Below are 18,771 nucleotides of genomic sequence, written 5' to 3'. Positions count from 1 at the left end.
GACAACTCCATCCTCCTATCTCCTAACCTGTTTAACTCTTTCTCCTTCAACAACAAAAAGTAGTATTATTCCTTTTTTTCTAAAACTTAGCCCTAGGAGAATTCTTGACATTGATGGTTTATTTATATTTTCAGTCTCATATCTGCTTCAGATTCCCAGAAGTGTGCAACCTTTTAGCAACAGTGTAGTCCTTGACCAGGTTTTTCCTGATGATAGTTAATATTAAAATGTTTTCCAATAACCTGCTCAGGCTAGGCCCTCATAGATGTGGGGAAGAAAAGAAAAGAAGAATCTTGCTGATATGCTATATTATCTATTTAAAATTTTGTTTTTCCTACTTTATAAACCTATGTATAGTAAAGTATTCCTCTGAGGAAGATAGGAAGGGGAAAGATACTGACATCAGGGAAGTAAGGCCATGACATGCAAATGAATTGGATTTGAGTAAGGAAGGCTGTGCAAGATTACCTGCCTGGCTTTCCCCTCCAGAGCCATCTGGGTCCAGTGGTCAAATATAGATCAGGACGACTGGAGATGGCCCTACAGGCAGTAGGAGACCTTGGCCATTTAAACCTAAGATCTTTAACAAGTCTCAATTTGACTGAAGCAATGCCCATTCAGTGATTAATATATAATAACATCATATAATTTAATGTAATATTCCTTTTAAAATATAACAAAAGTTTTGTCCTATTTTCAGTAAGAAAAGAAAAGGCAAAAGGAAAAAGTTTACATTCTTTCACCTACAGCAAGGCCCTGAGTCAGGAAAATCTGAGTTCAGAATGATTTCATTTATAAGCTGTCTTTCTTGGGCAAATCACTTAATCTCTGTCTGCCTCAGTTTCCTCAACTATAAAAGGGAATCATAATAAGATCTAATTCCCAGGGCTGTTGTTAGGCTCAAATGAGATATAAAGTGCTTAGTATAATGTCTGGCGTAGAGTAGACTTGTTGCACAATGATACATGCTTGTCTCTTTCCTTCCTTTCTAACAGGAAAGCCAAGCTGAGTAATGAAGATCCTAGCCCTGATCTGAAACTATACCTATAATTTTATTTATATAGAAAACTCTGTGTTAGTAAACTTTATCTTTCATGGAACCTTTTGGTAGTCCAGTGAAACCAATGGATCAACCCCTTCCCAGAATAATTTTTAAAAATACATAAAATAAAATACATATAATCACAAAGGAAATCAATTTTTCTGAAGTGCACTTATCAATACATATTTTTAAAAACCCTAATTTATAGACTCCCCTGTAAGTGGATGTTACTTTCTCTGCAATTTACAGTCTTAGAGAGTTGCCTAGGAAGAAGTTGACTTGTCCAGGATCACAAAAGCAGTATGTGTAAAAGGCAGCATTTAAACCCAGGTCTTGTGCCAGCCTTTCTCTATTTAATCCCTTAAATACAACTGCCTCCCCTACCCCCTCCCAAAAAATCATATAAAGTAAATTAAAAATTTTTCATGTGTGTTTTTACAAAATAGGATATTGACAGATTTAGAATTGGTAGTCCATCTGTTAATTAATATTTATTAAGCTCTACTCTGTGCTAGGCACTACTTGCTGTGGATACCAAGAAGAAGAAAAACCAGTCCTCCCCCAATAGGAGCTCACAGCCTAGGAACTTGAAAGACCATTTATGCCAACAACCTTTCCCTCACAGGGCCTCCCTTCCTCCCTGTCTTTTGGCAAATCCTAGGTGAAAGTTTCTCAGTTTTGAGACTCAGAAAGGTTAATTAACCCCTTTAGTCAAATACCTAGCAAATGACAGAAACTGGCCTAGTTGGCTCATTTTGATTCCAAACCCAGTTATATGGGCATCTTTTTTTTTTTTTTGAGTAATGTTAGCCTTCCAGTATGTCTCAGGGCCTCCTCTCAAACATAGTAGGCCTTCAATAAATATTTGATGAATGAATGAATGAATGCCATTTGTCACAAGTGACCTTCACAGCCTTTTCTAGAAAGTCACATGTGCACTAACAGTCAAAAGGATGCCAAATGAATAAGTACAGGAAACTTGAACTCCTAATCATTTTCCTTCGGTGGAGATGGGAGCAGAAAAAGCATCTTCATTACTGAATTATGTAGACACTGCCAATTGACAGAGAGGATAGGAACTTAAAAGGCATATTCCCAGAAGAAACCGCCTCAGGGTTGGAAACAAGATCCTGTTTGTAGCTTCAGGGCTGAGTCCCACGGGTGGGGCTCTGCTTCCTCTGGACTGATAATGACTCAACTAAAATCATTACAGATTTTTTTTTAAAAAGAAAGAAAAAGAAAAAAAAAAGTTCTCGTGGTTTCCCAGACATAAGATAAAGCAAATATTTTAAAGAAACTGATAACTTATGTAATCAGAGCAAGTTAGCTTTACAAACCTTTTTTCATACTGGATTATCACAACAGCTCTGGCAGATGAGTAGTGAAAATTTTATTAGCCCCGTTATACAATTGAGGAAACTGAGCCCTATACTTGCCAAAAGCAATTAGCCAACTATAATAACACCTCACATTTAAACAGTGCCTTAAGGTTTGCAAAACACTTTGAATATATTACCTCCTTTAACAATGTGAAGTAGTGGTATTATTTTATAGATGAGAAGATTTAGGGTCAGAAATATAATATTTCATCAGGTCATCAAAACTCTGTGAGGCAAGCAGTGAAAGTTTCAACAGTCCCATTTTACAGACGAGGAAACTGAGGCTTATAGGATCTAATTGACTTTCTGAAAGTAAGAAATCTTGCAATGAATTGACATAGCTAGTCGAAGTATGGGGCTGAATTCCAGCTCAAGTTCTCCTGATTCCAAGTCCAGCACCATCTACTAGGCTACCTATACACTTAATCTACCACTAATTAGGAAGGCATGAAGCTGGGTCTCCTCATTCAAGTTTCATGTTCTTACCACAACACCTGCACTTGCCTTCAAGGCAAGTAAATTCAAGGTAAATTGGATCAACCTGAAAGTTATTTTTTTTCCCATAGAAGAGAAAATCTAATCTTCTTCCATTTTAATAAAACAGAAAGGATATTTCCTCCTCTAAAATCTCAGACCCCTTCAGGGCTATACCTACAGTAGAGTATATGAGGATAACCATTTAAGGATCATTTAAGGATGGCCAGATCCCAGCTGGAAGGCTTTAACTTTTTGATTATTTACAATATGATGCATTTATGTGCCCTATGATTATATCATAAAAACTAAGGGACCTTTAATGAGGTTATTCTCTCTTTATAGCATGACCTTGTTAGTGATGACCTATCATACAACTCAAAAAAGAATCTCTTTCTTCCTTCAAGATGCAGCTTGAGTACCAACTCTGCATCAGGGGTTCTTAACTTGGAGATTTCGAACTTACTTGTTTTTTAATACTTTGATAACTGCATTTCAATATAATTGAATTCCTTTGTAATCCTATACATTTTATTTTATGCATTTCAAAATATTCTAAGATTCCATAGACTAAAAAAAAAAAAATTAAGAAGCCCTATTCTCTATAAAACCTTTCTTGTTCCTCACCACCAACTATCCCTCCCCCCAATTTTGAGTGGCTACCTCTCTAAATTCCTTGTATTTAACTTTTAAAAATATTTATTTTTGTTCTATTTATATTTATACTTGTACCTGTTTCACCATTAGGATGTAAAATCCTTGCAAGTAGAAATTGTTTCTTTCTTTGTATTCATGTCCCCACATTAGCACAGCATCTAACATAGACTTCAGTGGAAGGATGAGAACATCATTTTGGAACATCCCTCCAAAAATGTATATCCCAAACAATCCTTTCCTACCCATCCTATGAACCTCTATTCTGGTTTCTCTCAAAAGTGCACCATTGCTCACCCAATATAATTAGTCAGAGATCACCCAACAAGCTGGAGACTTTCTTTGTTTTTCTATTTTAAGGAGATTATAGTGGAGCTCTTTGGGCATCCAGCTGATATCCCTCTTCCTTGCTGTGGGATCAGTCCATTTTCTCTTTCTGTCATACAATTCCTCAGACACACCCTTATTCTTATTGTCCTGCTTTCAGAGTTCTTGATAATTATTATGTTGCTACCTATCCACAATTACCATGAGCCTTTGCTTGGCCCTCTGGGTAATGCTAATCTTTGGCTCATTAGTTGACTATCTAATTGATATCTGGACTCTCATTAGCATAGAATTCTTCTGTCATATTTCCTTCCTTCCACTTGGATTTTCATCCCAGCTCCTTACTTGAACAATAATTCTATTGAACCTGAGGCAGAAGTGTTACTGGAAACAACTCAAAAGAAGTACTTGCTAAATTTTCTGTGTGATTATTTACATTTCAGAAATGGGTACATGCTACAAAGAAGGGCTTAATTTACTGTTTTGTTAATTTCTAGATTTAAGAAGAGCAGCTTGATGCCACAGTGCAGAGTGCCAGACTTGAAGTCAGCAAAACTACTCTTCCTGAGTTCAAATCTGGCCTTAGATACTTACAACCTGTGTGACCCTGGACAAGTCACACTTCACTCTATTCACCTCAGTTTCCTCATCTGTAAAATGAGCTGGAGAAGGAAATGGCAAATCCAGTATCTCTGCTAAGAAAATCCCAAGTGGGGTCATGCAAAATGACTAACCAATAAGAACAAAAACTTTAAAAAGTGATAGAGAAAATTTTAATAATGCATATTAAACTTTAACGTGTCTCATGCATACTTTTTTTTTTCTTCCTCCTCAAAGAGTCCATTGTTAAACATTTACCAGCAAATTGATGACCAGAGATATTATAAGTATGTAGCAGTCACTGTTCTCACAGATACAATTCTCTACAGCAATATCCTATAACACACACAGCCTTGGGAACCTTGGCTATTTGCTAGGACTGATTCAGTCCACTCTCCCCACCATCCATTTTTCATCAAAAGACAGTGAGTTTTGAGAAATAAAGTGAAAAAGAAGAGAAAGAGATAGCTTTATGCAATAGCCACTACTTGTTTATTTTTCCTCTGAGGCCAAAGATTTTTCTGTTTTCTGTTAGATACTGCAGGAACCCCATGCACTTAGTATCTGACACATAGCAAGCATTTAATAAATGCTTTTTAAATTAAAATTGAATTGATTTCTTCCTCTCCCCAAAAATTATCAAGACCCTCTCTCCACACTATGTCCTCTATGCCTAGCTTCTGAGAGGATAAAAGTAGTGAATCCCTTGAATGATGGCAATTACATGTGTAATTGTAAATGTAAAGATAATTCACTTGAATGAGAAACTAATTTATCATCTACACATAGAAGAAGCCAATATGCCTAAAATGGGAAAGAAAAACACGATGAATTTCTGCGGATGTAATGAATTCCTAAAGTACATTTCAGAAGCTACCCTCCTGGACATAAACAAAACAGGTTGTTAACAACAAAGAACAGGTCACCATAACAAAAATCTTGTTGACTGGACCATAAATCAAGCATCCTTCTCTGTCTTCAGATTAACGGTCAATGACTTCCACAGAGATATGATTACATGGGCAAATGCCTTGAACAGCTCTATTAATGCAGGACAACAAAACAACTCAACCTGAAATCACAAGATTGAGAGCTGGAAGGAAACTGAGAGCTCAGGTAGTCCAGGGACTCTTATTTTTTTTATATTTTGAAAGCTATTTCAGTATCAAGTTATATTTTATTCCATATGTTTAAAGACAATTATTCTAAGAAGAGATCCATTTACTTCACTATGCTGACAAAGATTTTCATGATATAAAAAGAGTAAAGGACTCCTGATTTAGTCCAACCTTCTCATTTTACAGCTGAGGAAACTGAGGTCCAAAAAGGTAATAAAGTAATTTGCCAAAGGTTACACAGCTACTAAGTAACAGAGCCAGGATTTGAATTCAGTCTACCATTTTTTAAGCTATATCATTGTGGTTTTTTTAAGTTATATCATTGTAGCCTCATTACTTCTTTTTTGAGAAATAGAAAAGGGATAAAGAGCCATCTATTCAATGATAATAAAGCTTCTTATAAAATTTTAGCTCCCATTGCATCAGAATCATTATCAGCAACTTTTTACAATTGAACAGAGTAACATCTGTTTGTTTCATTTTCCATTCTCAACATGGAGCTTTCAAAGGGTTCTAGGAAGCTGTGTATCTTGCTAAATCTCTGGCCTCCATTTTTTACAAAAAAAAAATGTATGCATGAGACACTTTAAAGTTTAATATGCATTATTAAGATCTTCTCCATCACTTTTTAAAGTTTTTGTCCTTGTTGGTTTTTGCAGTCATGTCCAATTCTTCATGACCCCACTTAGGATTTTCTAAGCAGAGATACTGGATTTGCCATTTCCTTTTCCAGCTCATTTTACAGATGTGGCAACTGAGGCAAATAGAGTGAATTAATGACTCCATTTTGCAGCAGAACTTGGTTGTGTGCCCATATTTGTCTTGTTTTCCAAAAGTTGGTAATTGAGAATATAACACAAAGTAGTGAATGGGGGAGGAAAGGAGAATCATTTTCATAGCCCTAAATGGAACAGAGAAGGGACTACATTATCTAAACCTAAACCAATCTTTTCAACTTCACTTGGGTTTATTTTCCCTTATAGGGTATTATAACTAGGGTAATGTTTACAATAAAAACAATACTGCATAGTGGGGTCAGAGGACTTGTGTTCTAAACTTTCCCAAGCCTTGACTTTTTGATTTATAAAAAAAAAGGGGGGCCAGAGGTCTAAGGTCGTCTTTGTGATGTTAATATGATGATAGAGTAATTGGAAAAAAACCCACAACCCAATTCTTGGGTATCTTTTTATTCAAAACCCAAGTCTGTGATCAACACTTACATTTCATTTGCTTGGCGATTGACTTGTTGGGTTCTAGCCAGTGCTGGAAAGGAAAAGAAGAGACTCATGGTCAAAATGCTGTGTGGTACAGTGAAGATGTAAAAACTAAGAGGTTTTTAATAAGGTTATTCTCTTTTCAAAGCATGATCTTGGTAATAATAGCCCATCATCAATTGCTCCATTCTTAAAAGGTCACCATGAACTATTTAAGCTATAATAACAGAGGAAAGGGTCTATAATTACAAACTAATAATATTAATGTCTAAATGAGTAATATTTGAGTCACACTGCATTAAATAGGGAGGCATTAGGAATACAAAATGCATTCAAGGGTGAAATCCTTCATTGGTTTACAGATGAATTTAGGAACTGTCAATTTCAGAACTGATATAGTCAGTTCTGCTTTAATGAAATGTGTGCATTCCTAAAAATCACAGAACTATGCAAAATTGCACGATAAAAACCACAGGGCTTATGAGGAAAATGGGATCAGGGATATAATAGTCAAATCTTCATTGATGACATAAGAAAAAGGTAGAATCTAGTAATATGATATCATGGTTCTATACATGTTAAATGTTAAGAAACACAAAAATCCTACAATAAATAATGGCATGTCCATGGCCTTCTCCTGCTGCTCAGCCTCTCCCTAGTTCCCACAAAGTCCAAGATGGTAAAATCAATGATTAGAGGGCAAGGATAGCTTCAGAAGGTTACAACTCTAAAACCCATTCAAGTTGGGACCTTGAATAAGTACTTTTTGATACAGAAAATTGTACATTAAGGAAGAATGCAAAACACAATCTTACTGGATAATACATGTGGTGAACAGAGGTATTTGGTATGTTTGAGGTATCTATGTTTTGTCTGTTCTAATAGGACTTGGTTTAATTGGTTGTACTTTTCTATATTTTTTGCTGCTTTTCACTGATCTACATAATTAAATGCAAAATTCAAGTAATGCTCAAATTGTTTTCTGATATGTCAATCACACAAACAAATTCATGCTTTCAAAGAGAATATTATAGCAAAACTGACTGCTTGTGAAAAAAAGAAAGATGCAGTTAGACAAGCAATACTAGTGGATAACCATCTCCATTTCCCTTCATACCTAGAATGGTGTTTTGAGGTTGCTTAACAATAGCCCTAGATTTGCAAAACATTTACATGTGTTAACTCATATGATCTTCACAACATCCCTGTGAAATAAATACCATTATCTTCATTTTACAAATGAAAGAACAAGGGAATAGAAAAGTTAAATATCCCACACAAGGTCACAAAGCTAGGAGATATCGGAGGCAAGATTAAAAATGAGGTCTTTCTGATTTCAAATCCATTGCACCAACTTTGTAACTTTGGGAATTCACACCTCCCTTAAAGCTCTTAGGGCCAGAGAGCACTATGGGAGAAAACCCATAATCCCTCTTTCTCATATCCCACAATTCCTCCCTCTTGTATAAAAGAAACAGACAGAGGCTCTCAATCAGATTTCACCGGAATGACATGAAGAGTGGAGCTGGCTGGAGGCTGAAGAAAGCAGAGGCAGAGGCTGAAGGACAAAACCTTTGGATTTGGCGACATTCGGAGGGAGCTCTTGGAACCAAGCAGAAAGATAGACCTCTAAGCTAACCAGGCTATATTGGAGATAATAAAAGATCTGAACTTTTATCACCTGGCTGTGTTTTGAGAAGAAAAAGCTGCCTCAGCCTTGAAAGTCTCATTCTCCCAATCTTAAAGATGAGGAATATAAGGCTCAGAGAGGTTAAATTAGTTGCCTTGGTCATGATGAATAAATTTTAGATATAGGATTTGAAATCAGATTCAAAAATCTTTTTTCTTATACCATGTGATCTTAACAAACTTCAAACTTTTCATTAGTCGGGACTGTCACTAATAGTAATTATTATGCTGTAATATATCAGTTGGAGACTTGATTGGTTCGTTGGTTATCATCCTTTGATCTTGAAGAGGACCAACATGGCATCACTAAGTTAGAATTGAGTTACAGTATGTCCGACTGTGTCTGATCAGATCGAGACAAACTCAGAATGTTCTGCCACAGATCAGACATAAATAGTCCCTATAAACATTTGGGGTGGATTCTCTAACTTTGAGCATCTCATGTTTTTTCTGAGCTAATTCAGTTCTGCTTTTCTCATAGAGCACAGTATCTTCTCTGCTGAGGGCACACCATGCTGGACAGTCCCTGTGCCAGTGTCTCCTATAGCATACAAACGATTCTAAAGTTCTGAGAATGTCCTTGTATTGCTTTTTCTGACCACCTTGTGAGTGCTTGTCCTATGCGAGTGCTCCACAGAATAGTCTTTTTGGCAAACTTACATTTGGCACTCAATGTGGTCAGCCCAATGAAGTTGTGCTCTCTGCAGTAGAGTTGGGAAGCTTGGCAGCTAGGTGGTGCAATGGATAGAACAATGGACTTGGAAACAGGCAGACGCATGTCTGTGTGTTCAAATCTGGCCTCAGACAATTACTAGCTGTATGACCCTGGGCAAGTAAGCTAACCCAGTTCGCCTCAGTTTCCTCATTTGTAAAATAATCTGGAGAAGGAAATGACAAACTTCTCCAGGATCTTTGCCAAGAAAACCTTAAATGGGTCACCAAGAGTCAGACATGAGTGAAATACTAAACAACAACAATTCTGGAGTTGGGTATTAGATCATCAACTGCTCAACTATAGTAGTATAGTAGGAATAAGTAAGATCTATCTATATCCCTAGATCCAGATCTAGATATATGAGCCTAAGACTTTTTCTATAAGCTTTAAGAGATACCTTTTATGGTATCTATTTGATTATTTAGGGATAAGGGTTGTAAGTAAACCTATGATTTCTTTAAGTAGAAGGAACTCTCAAGGAGGAAATTCCCTCCACCAATAGAGGTCCTCACCTTCCTTGTAACTTATATTGTAAGAAAATTGCATATGGTAATTACGAGGATAAGTGGCTGGCCCAAAGAACAGAAGGTGGACTTGAATCCAGGACTTCTCAGTTTTCTAGCCTATACTACACTACCTAATTAAGGGCCTTTTTTGCTTTTTTCCTCCCTAGAATAATAGAATTGCTAGGAAAAATAGAACAGCTGTGTTCTTCTAGATGAGTAATTGTCATATAATTAAGAAATAAGAGTTCCTCTTCAAGTACTATGACCTATTGTGAGGTCATTTAAGGAAATAAAATTTTCTTGAGCTTCAGGGAAGCACTTTATGCATTGAATAAAGCCCATGAAGTAGATAGAAAGAAATAACTTGTTTTCCAAGATGGTGCATAGATTCATAGGCTGGTGAAACTTGCTTCTCAGATAATTCTATCATCTCTACTATGATCATTTTCTACCTTTTCCCATTTGTCCATTTGCAGCTAAGAGTCAGCTAACTGCCAAAAAACAGGGCTGTCAACCCCTCACCTCTCCCCTCTCTTTCTAGAATTCTTCTTTTTTTTTTCAAATTATTCTACCCCATTAGAACTACTGGAATGAGTCAGCAAATGATAAGTTAGAGACATACCAGTAAATCAAATTGTGCGATTACTGTACATATAAATAGATTATACTTAGGCTATTTTTTAATAGTCATTTATTCTGCTGTAATCAGATGTAGTAATTAGAATGTCTTTTTGATTTCACTGCCATTTTCCTTGCAAATGAAACTTGGAATATGCATCACATTGGGCTTGCTTTAAAAAATAACTTCCCTTTCAACAATAAGCATGCTGTTGCCCTGGAGAAAAGAAAGAGGTTGATGCTGCTAATCAACAAAATATATTGGTCAATATGATCAATATGAATCAATATAATTCCGGTTTGCAAGTCCATTTGGACTATTGTAATTGTCTCCTGAGTGCTCTCCTCATTTTCAGTCCCTCTCGTTGCCCATCCACATATAGGATCTCATCATAGCAATCCTCAGCTCAAAAGCTTTCAATGGCTCCCTATTAGTTCCAGAATAAAATAGCAACTCCTTAGTCTGACATTTAAAATCTTTCACCATCTGACTTCAACTCTCTTTCCAACTTTATTTCACATTGTACTCTTTCAAGCACACTATGCTCCTGATGTTCCAAATTTGACACTCCCACTTCTCTTCCTTTGAACAGACTGTCTCTTTTTACAAAAAATGAACTTGCTTCTCATCTGCCCTATTCTTGATCTTCCTTTCCCCATTTCCTTCTTCTCTTCATTGGATCAACATTCTCCTGCCTAGACCACTAGAGGCCATGCCCCAGAGATTTAAGCCATTCAGCAACTTTGCTATATCATCATCCTGATTATACCTAACAACCATGGGTGTCCCACAAGATTCAAGCCTTCTTCTCTCTACTCTCCATACTATTTCACAGAGTGATATTGTGGCTCCCAAGAATCAAAGTATCAACTCTATGCTGATGATTCTCAAATCTAGTTATCCAGCCCTAACCTCTCTTCTAAACTCCAATCTTATATCTTCAGCTGTTTACAGGACATCTCAAACTGAATGTCCCATAGATGTCTCAAGCTCAAAGTCTTAAATCCAAAAACTGAATTTATTATCCTTCCCCTCCAAACCCTAACCTTTCCCTAATTTCCTTAGTATTGTCAAGAGTATCACAATTCTTCCAATAAACAAGGGGTCGATTTCAACTCCTCACTCTCTCCCCTTTTAATATTCAATTTGTTGACAAGTCTTATAATTTCTACCTTTTTAAATCTCCCCTTCTACCTTTTGACACTACTCTCACCCTGACACAGATTATCATTACCTCACATCTGGATTATTATACTGGCTTTTTGGTTGGTTTTCCTGTTATAAATCTCTTCTCACTAGTCCATCGTCCAATTGGCTCCTAAAGGGATTTTCTAAAACACAGGTCTAATCAGGTCACTTCCCCTACTCACTAAATCCCAGCAGCATCCTTTCACCTCCAAATCAAGTGTAAAACCCTTTATTTCAAGGTCCTTCATCACTTGTCCCTTCTACCTTCATAGTCTTTTTATACTTTATACACCATCTTGTATTCTGTGATCTAGTGTCACTGGTTTCTTGGCTATCCCATGAACAATAAACCCTGACTCTTTATTACAGGCACTTTCACTAGCTGTTCCTCTGCTTGAAATGCTCTTCCTCCTGCCTCTTGGCTTCCTTCAAGTCTCATTATAAATCTCACCTTTTACAAGAAGTCTTCTCTGATCTCAGTAGTTTTTAAGTTGTCTCTGTTACTTGGCTGTTAGCTTCTTAAGAGCAGAAACCAGTTTGGGTTTTTTTGTTTTTTGCATTTCTTGGTTCCCCCAGCATGTGGCACATGGCAGATACTTAATAAATGTTTATCAATTGACTGAATAACTGGAATTCTGCTTGGAACTGAGCTATCCTGAATGGTAACTGCAGGCAAACTTACCTAACCTATTATATCTAGCTGGGTCAAACCAAGCCATGTTCATATTCAACTACTCATGAGACACCTTGTTATTTGCTCTGCTATCTATATATGACTATCAAGCCTCCCTTCTCCCATTCCATCTCTTGTTCTGGGAATCAATAATACCATTACTTCTAAAATGGCATGGCAATATCACACCTACTTTCGCTCAGCATTCCTATGACTTCTAAAATCAAAGCCTGGTTCCTTTGTCACTACAACCCCATGGATACTGTCTCCCCTCTTAAAAAAATAAAAATGTTTTGAGGACAGAGACTATATTTATTCTATATTTATACCCTCAGTGCCTAACACAGTTTCTGGAGCATAGTAGACATTGAATAAATGTTTTTTTTTCATTTATTCATTCATCTATGTCTTCCATAATCCTTGTCTTTCTCAAGATTCCACTCAGGGGTCATCTCTCTCAGGAAACTTCTTCCCAGTCCCATATCCTTAGTACTTTCTCCCTCCTCAAATCAATTTGTAGGGCGTTAATCTATGCTGACATTGTATTATATACAACAAAGGTAAAACTCCCTTGAGTCAGGGTCTTATTTCTGTATCTCAGGAACTTAATTCAACGTCTTTCATCTAGCAAATTGATAACAAATATTTCTTGAATAAATAACAATAGAAACAAAGCAAGGAAATACTAAACATAGTCAAAACATCTCAGTTTGTATTCAAACTAGAAGCTGCTCATTCTTAGGCAAGACATTTGACTCTCTGAGCTCCAGTTTTATTACAACATCAATATCATGTCTGGCTAACACCTAATACTAATGCTTATATTGAGAAAAGAATCAAATAAGAAAGTAGAAGTGGAAACACTTGGAAAAATTATAAATTACTATATAAGATATAGGATAACTAGGTGAACTGTGTTATTGTGAACTAGGTGAACTGTGTTCATTTATCCTAAGTTAAACATGAACCTGGGAACAAGAACACTCTCTTCCTGAATTCAAATATGGTCTCTGACACTTACTACTATATTACCTTGAACAAGTCACTTAACCATGTTTGTCTTAGTTTCTTAATCTGTAAAATGAGATAAAGAAGGAAATGTGTAAACTACTCCAGTTGTCACCAAGAGCTGAATATGACTGAAAACAATCAAGTAACACAATTTAAGGTACTGTTTTTTTAGCTAATATATATCTCTTTACCTATTCAGAAGCAAATATCTTAACATGTAGAAAAACTAACACATTCCAATTTGTATTTTATTCATCTTGCAAAATGGACTCATGTTAACGTGTCCCCTGAACTAATTTCAATGGGATTTGGGGGTTTGGGGATGGCTTCCCTGTCTTTGGCCTCTAAAGCTCCATCACTCATTCAATGATGTTGAAATTCCAGGCACATTTCTTTAGCTTTGATCCCTTTTAACACATAAATCTACATGAGATATGTCAGCCTGGTATGGTAGTTAAAACTCAAAGAATCTTCTTGGAATTTTAGAGCTAGATGGGATTTTGTTCCTTGCTCCCTTTCATTTACTGAGAAACTTATTGATGGGTTTTTCCTCATCCCTACTAGGGGCTCCTTTTGGAGAAGGGAACAGAAGATCAAAGAAGGGCTTATGATCTCAGCCTTAGTTAGTGACAGAGCCAGAAGGAGATCTCAGATTTCTTGATTTCCTGTCTTAGGAATTATGGGTGCCTAATGGACTAATAGTTCTGATGCCTCGTGTTCAGCTGTTAGCAAGGAACTTGTGCCTTAGGATAAATGAGTTTCATATTCTTTTTTCTTGGGAAAGTGGATTTTTTTTGAAAAGAGATCTAGAGGTCCCTGAATTCCTGGGGGAAACAAATGGAATAACAAATAGAAGTTAATTGATTTTTAACTGGTTATTGATAATATTGAGGCTATATTTACTAGTCAAATTATATTAGGGTGCTAATTACTGGTTAAATGACACTAGACTGATGTTAATTGATTGATGTTAAACTCAAGAATCATAGTATCATACAAATATTCCAAGTGCTATCCCTTCTAATTCAGAACTCAGAGTAGCAGCTGCATGTTGAGCAGCACCCAATGTGCTAGTCCAAATGTAGGTTCATTGAGGTTAGCTATAATTATAATACTTTATATAATGATTTATAATTTAGTATTAAGCAGATATTACATATGATATTCTGGAGTTCAGAGTGTCTTACCCACATATAGACTCAAAGCCCTCATAAACTACACATGTATGCTAATGTAGACAAGGAAGTTTTAATCTAAGGAAAGAAGTTGTGGAAATGGCACTGGCATTGGAATCACAGAGCTTAGGAGTCAAATCCTGACTTTTCCATCCTAAGTAAGGTTAGACTGAGAAAAATAATAGATTTGTACTAGATGATCTCTAAGGTTCCTTCTGGTCCAAAAATTATGATTCTAAATTGTTTTAATATTTCATCAAGTTTGTTACAATGATATTTTACTTGACTGATATTATTGCTGTTTTTATACATAGCTACAAGATACATTTTTAGGCTCTAGGGACCACGTGTCTATATACTAGGTATATCACCACAAGATGGCAGTCATACCATTTGAGGCTGTGATCCTACAGCCAGCCCCATCTCTTCACTGGCAAAATTTAAGAATCCACTGACAACCACACTATAGGCAACTAAATATTTAATGAGATTGTGCAATCTTGCTCATTAAAATATAAAACTTTTAAAACTCACCCACATAAATAAATATTAGAATAAATTCCCTATGAAGAACAGAATACGCAAGAAACAAATCCTCCCAAATTAATCTATATATCTCATTTCTATTTCCCTAACTTAGAATCTCAAATTAGTGTGCTCTCAACTGCATTCACAATCCTCTTTGAAGGTGCTTCAAAGCTTATAGCTCATCTGGTCCCCACGATAGTTTTTGAGGCAAATCTAATATTCCTTCCAGTGAGGGAGCCTCTACCTCTAATAATGGTATTTTGATCTCTAAATTGTAACTCATCACTAGTTAGGCTGAATTTGAAGATGATTATGCTACTGAAAGAGCAAAAGTGTTGCTTAGAGAAGATGACATCTGTCCAGTCCTTCTTGATCTGGTACTTTATTATTATTATTATTATTATTATTATTTTGCTTCAACTCAGAATGAACAAGTCACGAATAGAAGCAAATTGTTGCTCCCCAATATTTTTCATGTGCCTTCTTTCCATTAACATAGCTGATGGGGTTCTAATGGCAGTCAGAGAGTTGTAGGAATCTCCTTCTGGTTGGCACAGGTCCTTCCTGAAAGAATTCACAAACCCAAAAGATTTAAGTGGCAAAAGGGGACATTTATTGTTGGATAAGAAGCCAGCTTTGCTAGGAGACTGACTTCCTAGTGGAAAAGTCCTATTAGGGAAATGAAGGCTAGCAGTGAGAAGGGAATGTCGTCACAGCGGGCAGGGTCCTGGCAGCTATGCCAAAGAGGCAAAGCATACTATGGACATTCTGCAAAGAAATAAATTTAAAATTGTCTTTTAATAGGGAATCTTAAAACTCAGGTTTCAGGTTGAAAAGAAAGCCAAAGTCCTCAGGCCTAGATCTCCAATTAAATGGAAATCACTTTGAGAGCTTCTAGAATTTGGAATTTCCTGAAAAGGGTCTGCATCCCCAAAAGATCAACAGGGTAATTTGCCTTAAAAAAAAGCCCAGCCAAGAGGATATGCTCTCTCTCAAACTCTTTGGAGTCTAGGAGACCTCAATCTCTCTTTTGCTTTTTTTTTTTACAGATTAAAGGGAACACAGTTTCACACACCCATCATTTTCCCCCAAGATCACTGCAGTAGCCTCCTCATTGGTCTCCCTCCCTCCATCTCTCTTCATCTGACCTATAGCTGAAAAAGTGATCTGCCTAAAGCACAGATTTAAATATGTGACTCTCCTAATCAGTCATCTTTATTAGCCTCCTATTGCTTCTGAAATAAAATACAAATGGCTTTATTTAGCTTTGAAAACCATTCATAATCTGACCCCAACTATCTTCCCAGCCTTATTAATCATTACTTCTCCTCGTTCATTCATGGAGCCAGCCAGATTATTCTTCTTTCTGTTCCTCACACAGGATATCCCATCTCCCATCTCCCTTTTCTGGGACTCTGCATTGGTTGTTCCTATACCTAGAATGCATGCCTTTTTCACCTCTGCCTTAAAGAATACCCCTCTTCCTTAAAAACACATCTTAAATACTGTCTTTAAAGGAAATCTTCCTGATGTCCTTAACTTCTACTACCCTCCTTTGCAAACTATTTTGTATTTATTCACTTTATATTTCATTATATTTAAATATATGTACACACACATTTCATTATATATATATATATACACATACACACGTGTATATGTACACACACATATATACATACACACATAAATATATATCTAATATGCACACACACACATATATACACACGTGTGTGTCCTTCAGAGTAGGGATTAATTCATTTTTTGGTTCATGTATCCCTAGTATTTAGCATAGTACCTGACACAGAGTAAATGCTTAATAAATACTTATTGATTGGTTTTTAATGAAAGAGCAAAATTTTGCTCATTCTAATAGAGGTATTTTAATTTGCTTCAAATGTCTGGTTTCTGACTTTTCATTTTCCTTTCCCCACAAGGGAGCTAGTCAATAAATGCCCTTCACTTTCAGTTAATATTTATCTTTCTTTTTTGTTTTTTGTTTCTTATCTGTCCCTTTTAAAGCTTCTTACAAATGGCAACCTACCATAGTGCAAAAGCATTGCCTTTAGAGTCAAGGCCTAAGGACATAGTTCTTACTCTGAAAATTTATGAGATTTTGGGCAAGTCACAGCCTCTCCAGAGATTTCTTCTTCTGTATAATAAGCAGTTGCAGAGACCACTTCCAATTCTAAATATGTGATACTAATCCTCTCTAAATAACTACAGAATCCATACAGTTAAAGTTTTTCCTGTCTCTTTGTGGACATACTAATTTGACTATATTATTACCAAAGAACTCTTGATTTTAAAGTGTCAGCGGAACTCAGTCTACAGAGATCATTAACAGTCAGATTCAAAACCCAGTGACAGGAGACAAGGCTATAGCTCTTCTTTTCCAGGGAGGACAGCCCTGGAATCTCAGACACCATTTTTGCTCATGGTTAACAGCATCTGTGCATCATTTTTCCCTAAGAGCACAAACACTCTTCTGGCTGAGGAGCAGCTGGTCAGACATAATGTCGTCTGGCACCCTGGCACCTTCATTTTACAGTAACCCAAAACCAACAAGACCATTTTTATTTCCATTCCACATCTATTCCTAAGTCTCCTCCTGAAAAAGGAAATTGGCAAGCAGTGAACAAGGATAGTCTTTTCCCATTATATACCTATATTCATAATGCTAACTATCATTTATTTTTTTAATTAGAGTCTGATCTCTGGCTGCTTCAAGATACTAGTATTAAAATTTTCAGCATCACTTATAATGCTGGACTTAGTAGAGATACCAGATTAGCTTTATCCCTATTGCATCTGAGAAACTCAAGGGATTTTGTGTATGTGTGTATGTATGTGTGTATGAGTTTATATACATGTGTGAGTGTTTATACATGTATATGTTACCTATATTATAAATTTTATATATAATATATTACCTATATTATTGTTATAAATTATATATTATATACATTTATGTTTATATATAATCCATTATTAATAATCATTTCTAAATTATATCATATTTACATATTCTATAAATATATTATTTTAATCATTATTACAGTTATCATTTATATAACCCTTTAAGATTTGCAAAGTGCTTTATATATGTTATCTCCTTTAATCCTTACAACAGCCCTGTAAGTTAGGTGCTATAGTTATCCCCATTTTAGAGATGAAGAAACTGAGGCTGAGTGACTTAAATTAAATTTCAATTAAATCAAATCATTTGCCCCAGATCACATAGCTAGTAAGTATCTGAAGCAGGATTCAAACTCATAACATATAATATCTGTTGTTAGGCTAAGGACTAGGCTTATGATTTCAGCAGTGTAGAGAACTTCCACGTGAGGAAAGGCCTTCTACTAAAGCAAGTCAGCACATTCTCTGCAACTTAAGGGCTTTGTAAATCACCTGGAGCATGGAAAGGATAAGTAAGTTGACTATAGTCACATGGGTCAGAAGTGGGACTTGAACCCAGACCTTCCTATTAATAATGCCTATCAATAATATTTAAAATATTTGAATAGTTAATTAAATATGATCTTAGCTAGTACTCTGACTATTCTACACATAATATCACAAAAGTAATAAAGAAATTTCATTGTAGCTATGAATTCTCAAGGTTATATGAGCTTAGTCACTTGCCCTCTCTGGGTCTCAGTTTCTCCCTCTGTAAAACTAGAAGATTACGCAAAATGACTCTTTAAGGATTTTTTTAAGCTCCTTTCAGACATAATTCCTCTAAGTCTATTTCTAATTAAGCTTCCTTCACAAGCTGGAATATTACTACTGGTTCCTTCCCAAATCATATAAACAGGAAAATCTGACAAAGAATGATGAAATCAAAGGAAAATACTCT

The 18,771-nt window shown here is 36.0% G+C and overlaps 1 protein-coding gene across 2 annotated transcripts in view; it reads right to left on the bottom strand.

Annotated features, from left to right (window-relative positions):
- Window positions 1-18,771, bottom strand: part of FRMD3 (FERM domain containing 3) — a 299,096-nt gene that overhangs the window by 124,864 nt on the left and 155,461 nt on the right. Inside the window, exon 3 of one of the 2 annotated variants that reach the window (XM_051966415.1) lies at window positions 6,815-6,857. The exons of the other annotated variant lie outside the window; for it this stretch is intronic. Within the exon in view, the coding sequence (XP_051822375.1) occupies window positions 6,815-6,857 (43 nt within the window). The remainder of the gene's footprint in view (window positions 1-6,814; window positions 6,858-18,771) is intronic. 2 annotated transcript variants of the gene reach the window in all.

Source organism: Antechinus flavipes, chromosome 1 (genome assembly GCF_016432865.1).
Source record: "Antechinus flavipes isolate AdamAnt ecotype Samford, QLD, Australia chromosome 1, AdamAnt_v2, whole genome shotgun sequence".
NCBI classification, from domain to species: Eukaryota; Metazoa; Chordata; class Mammalia; order Dasyuromorphia; family Dasyuridae; genus Antechinus; species Antechinus flavipes.
This window is presented reverse-complemented; position numbering and strand designations above follow the sequence as displayed.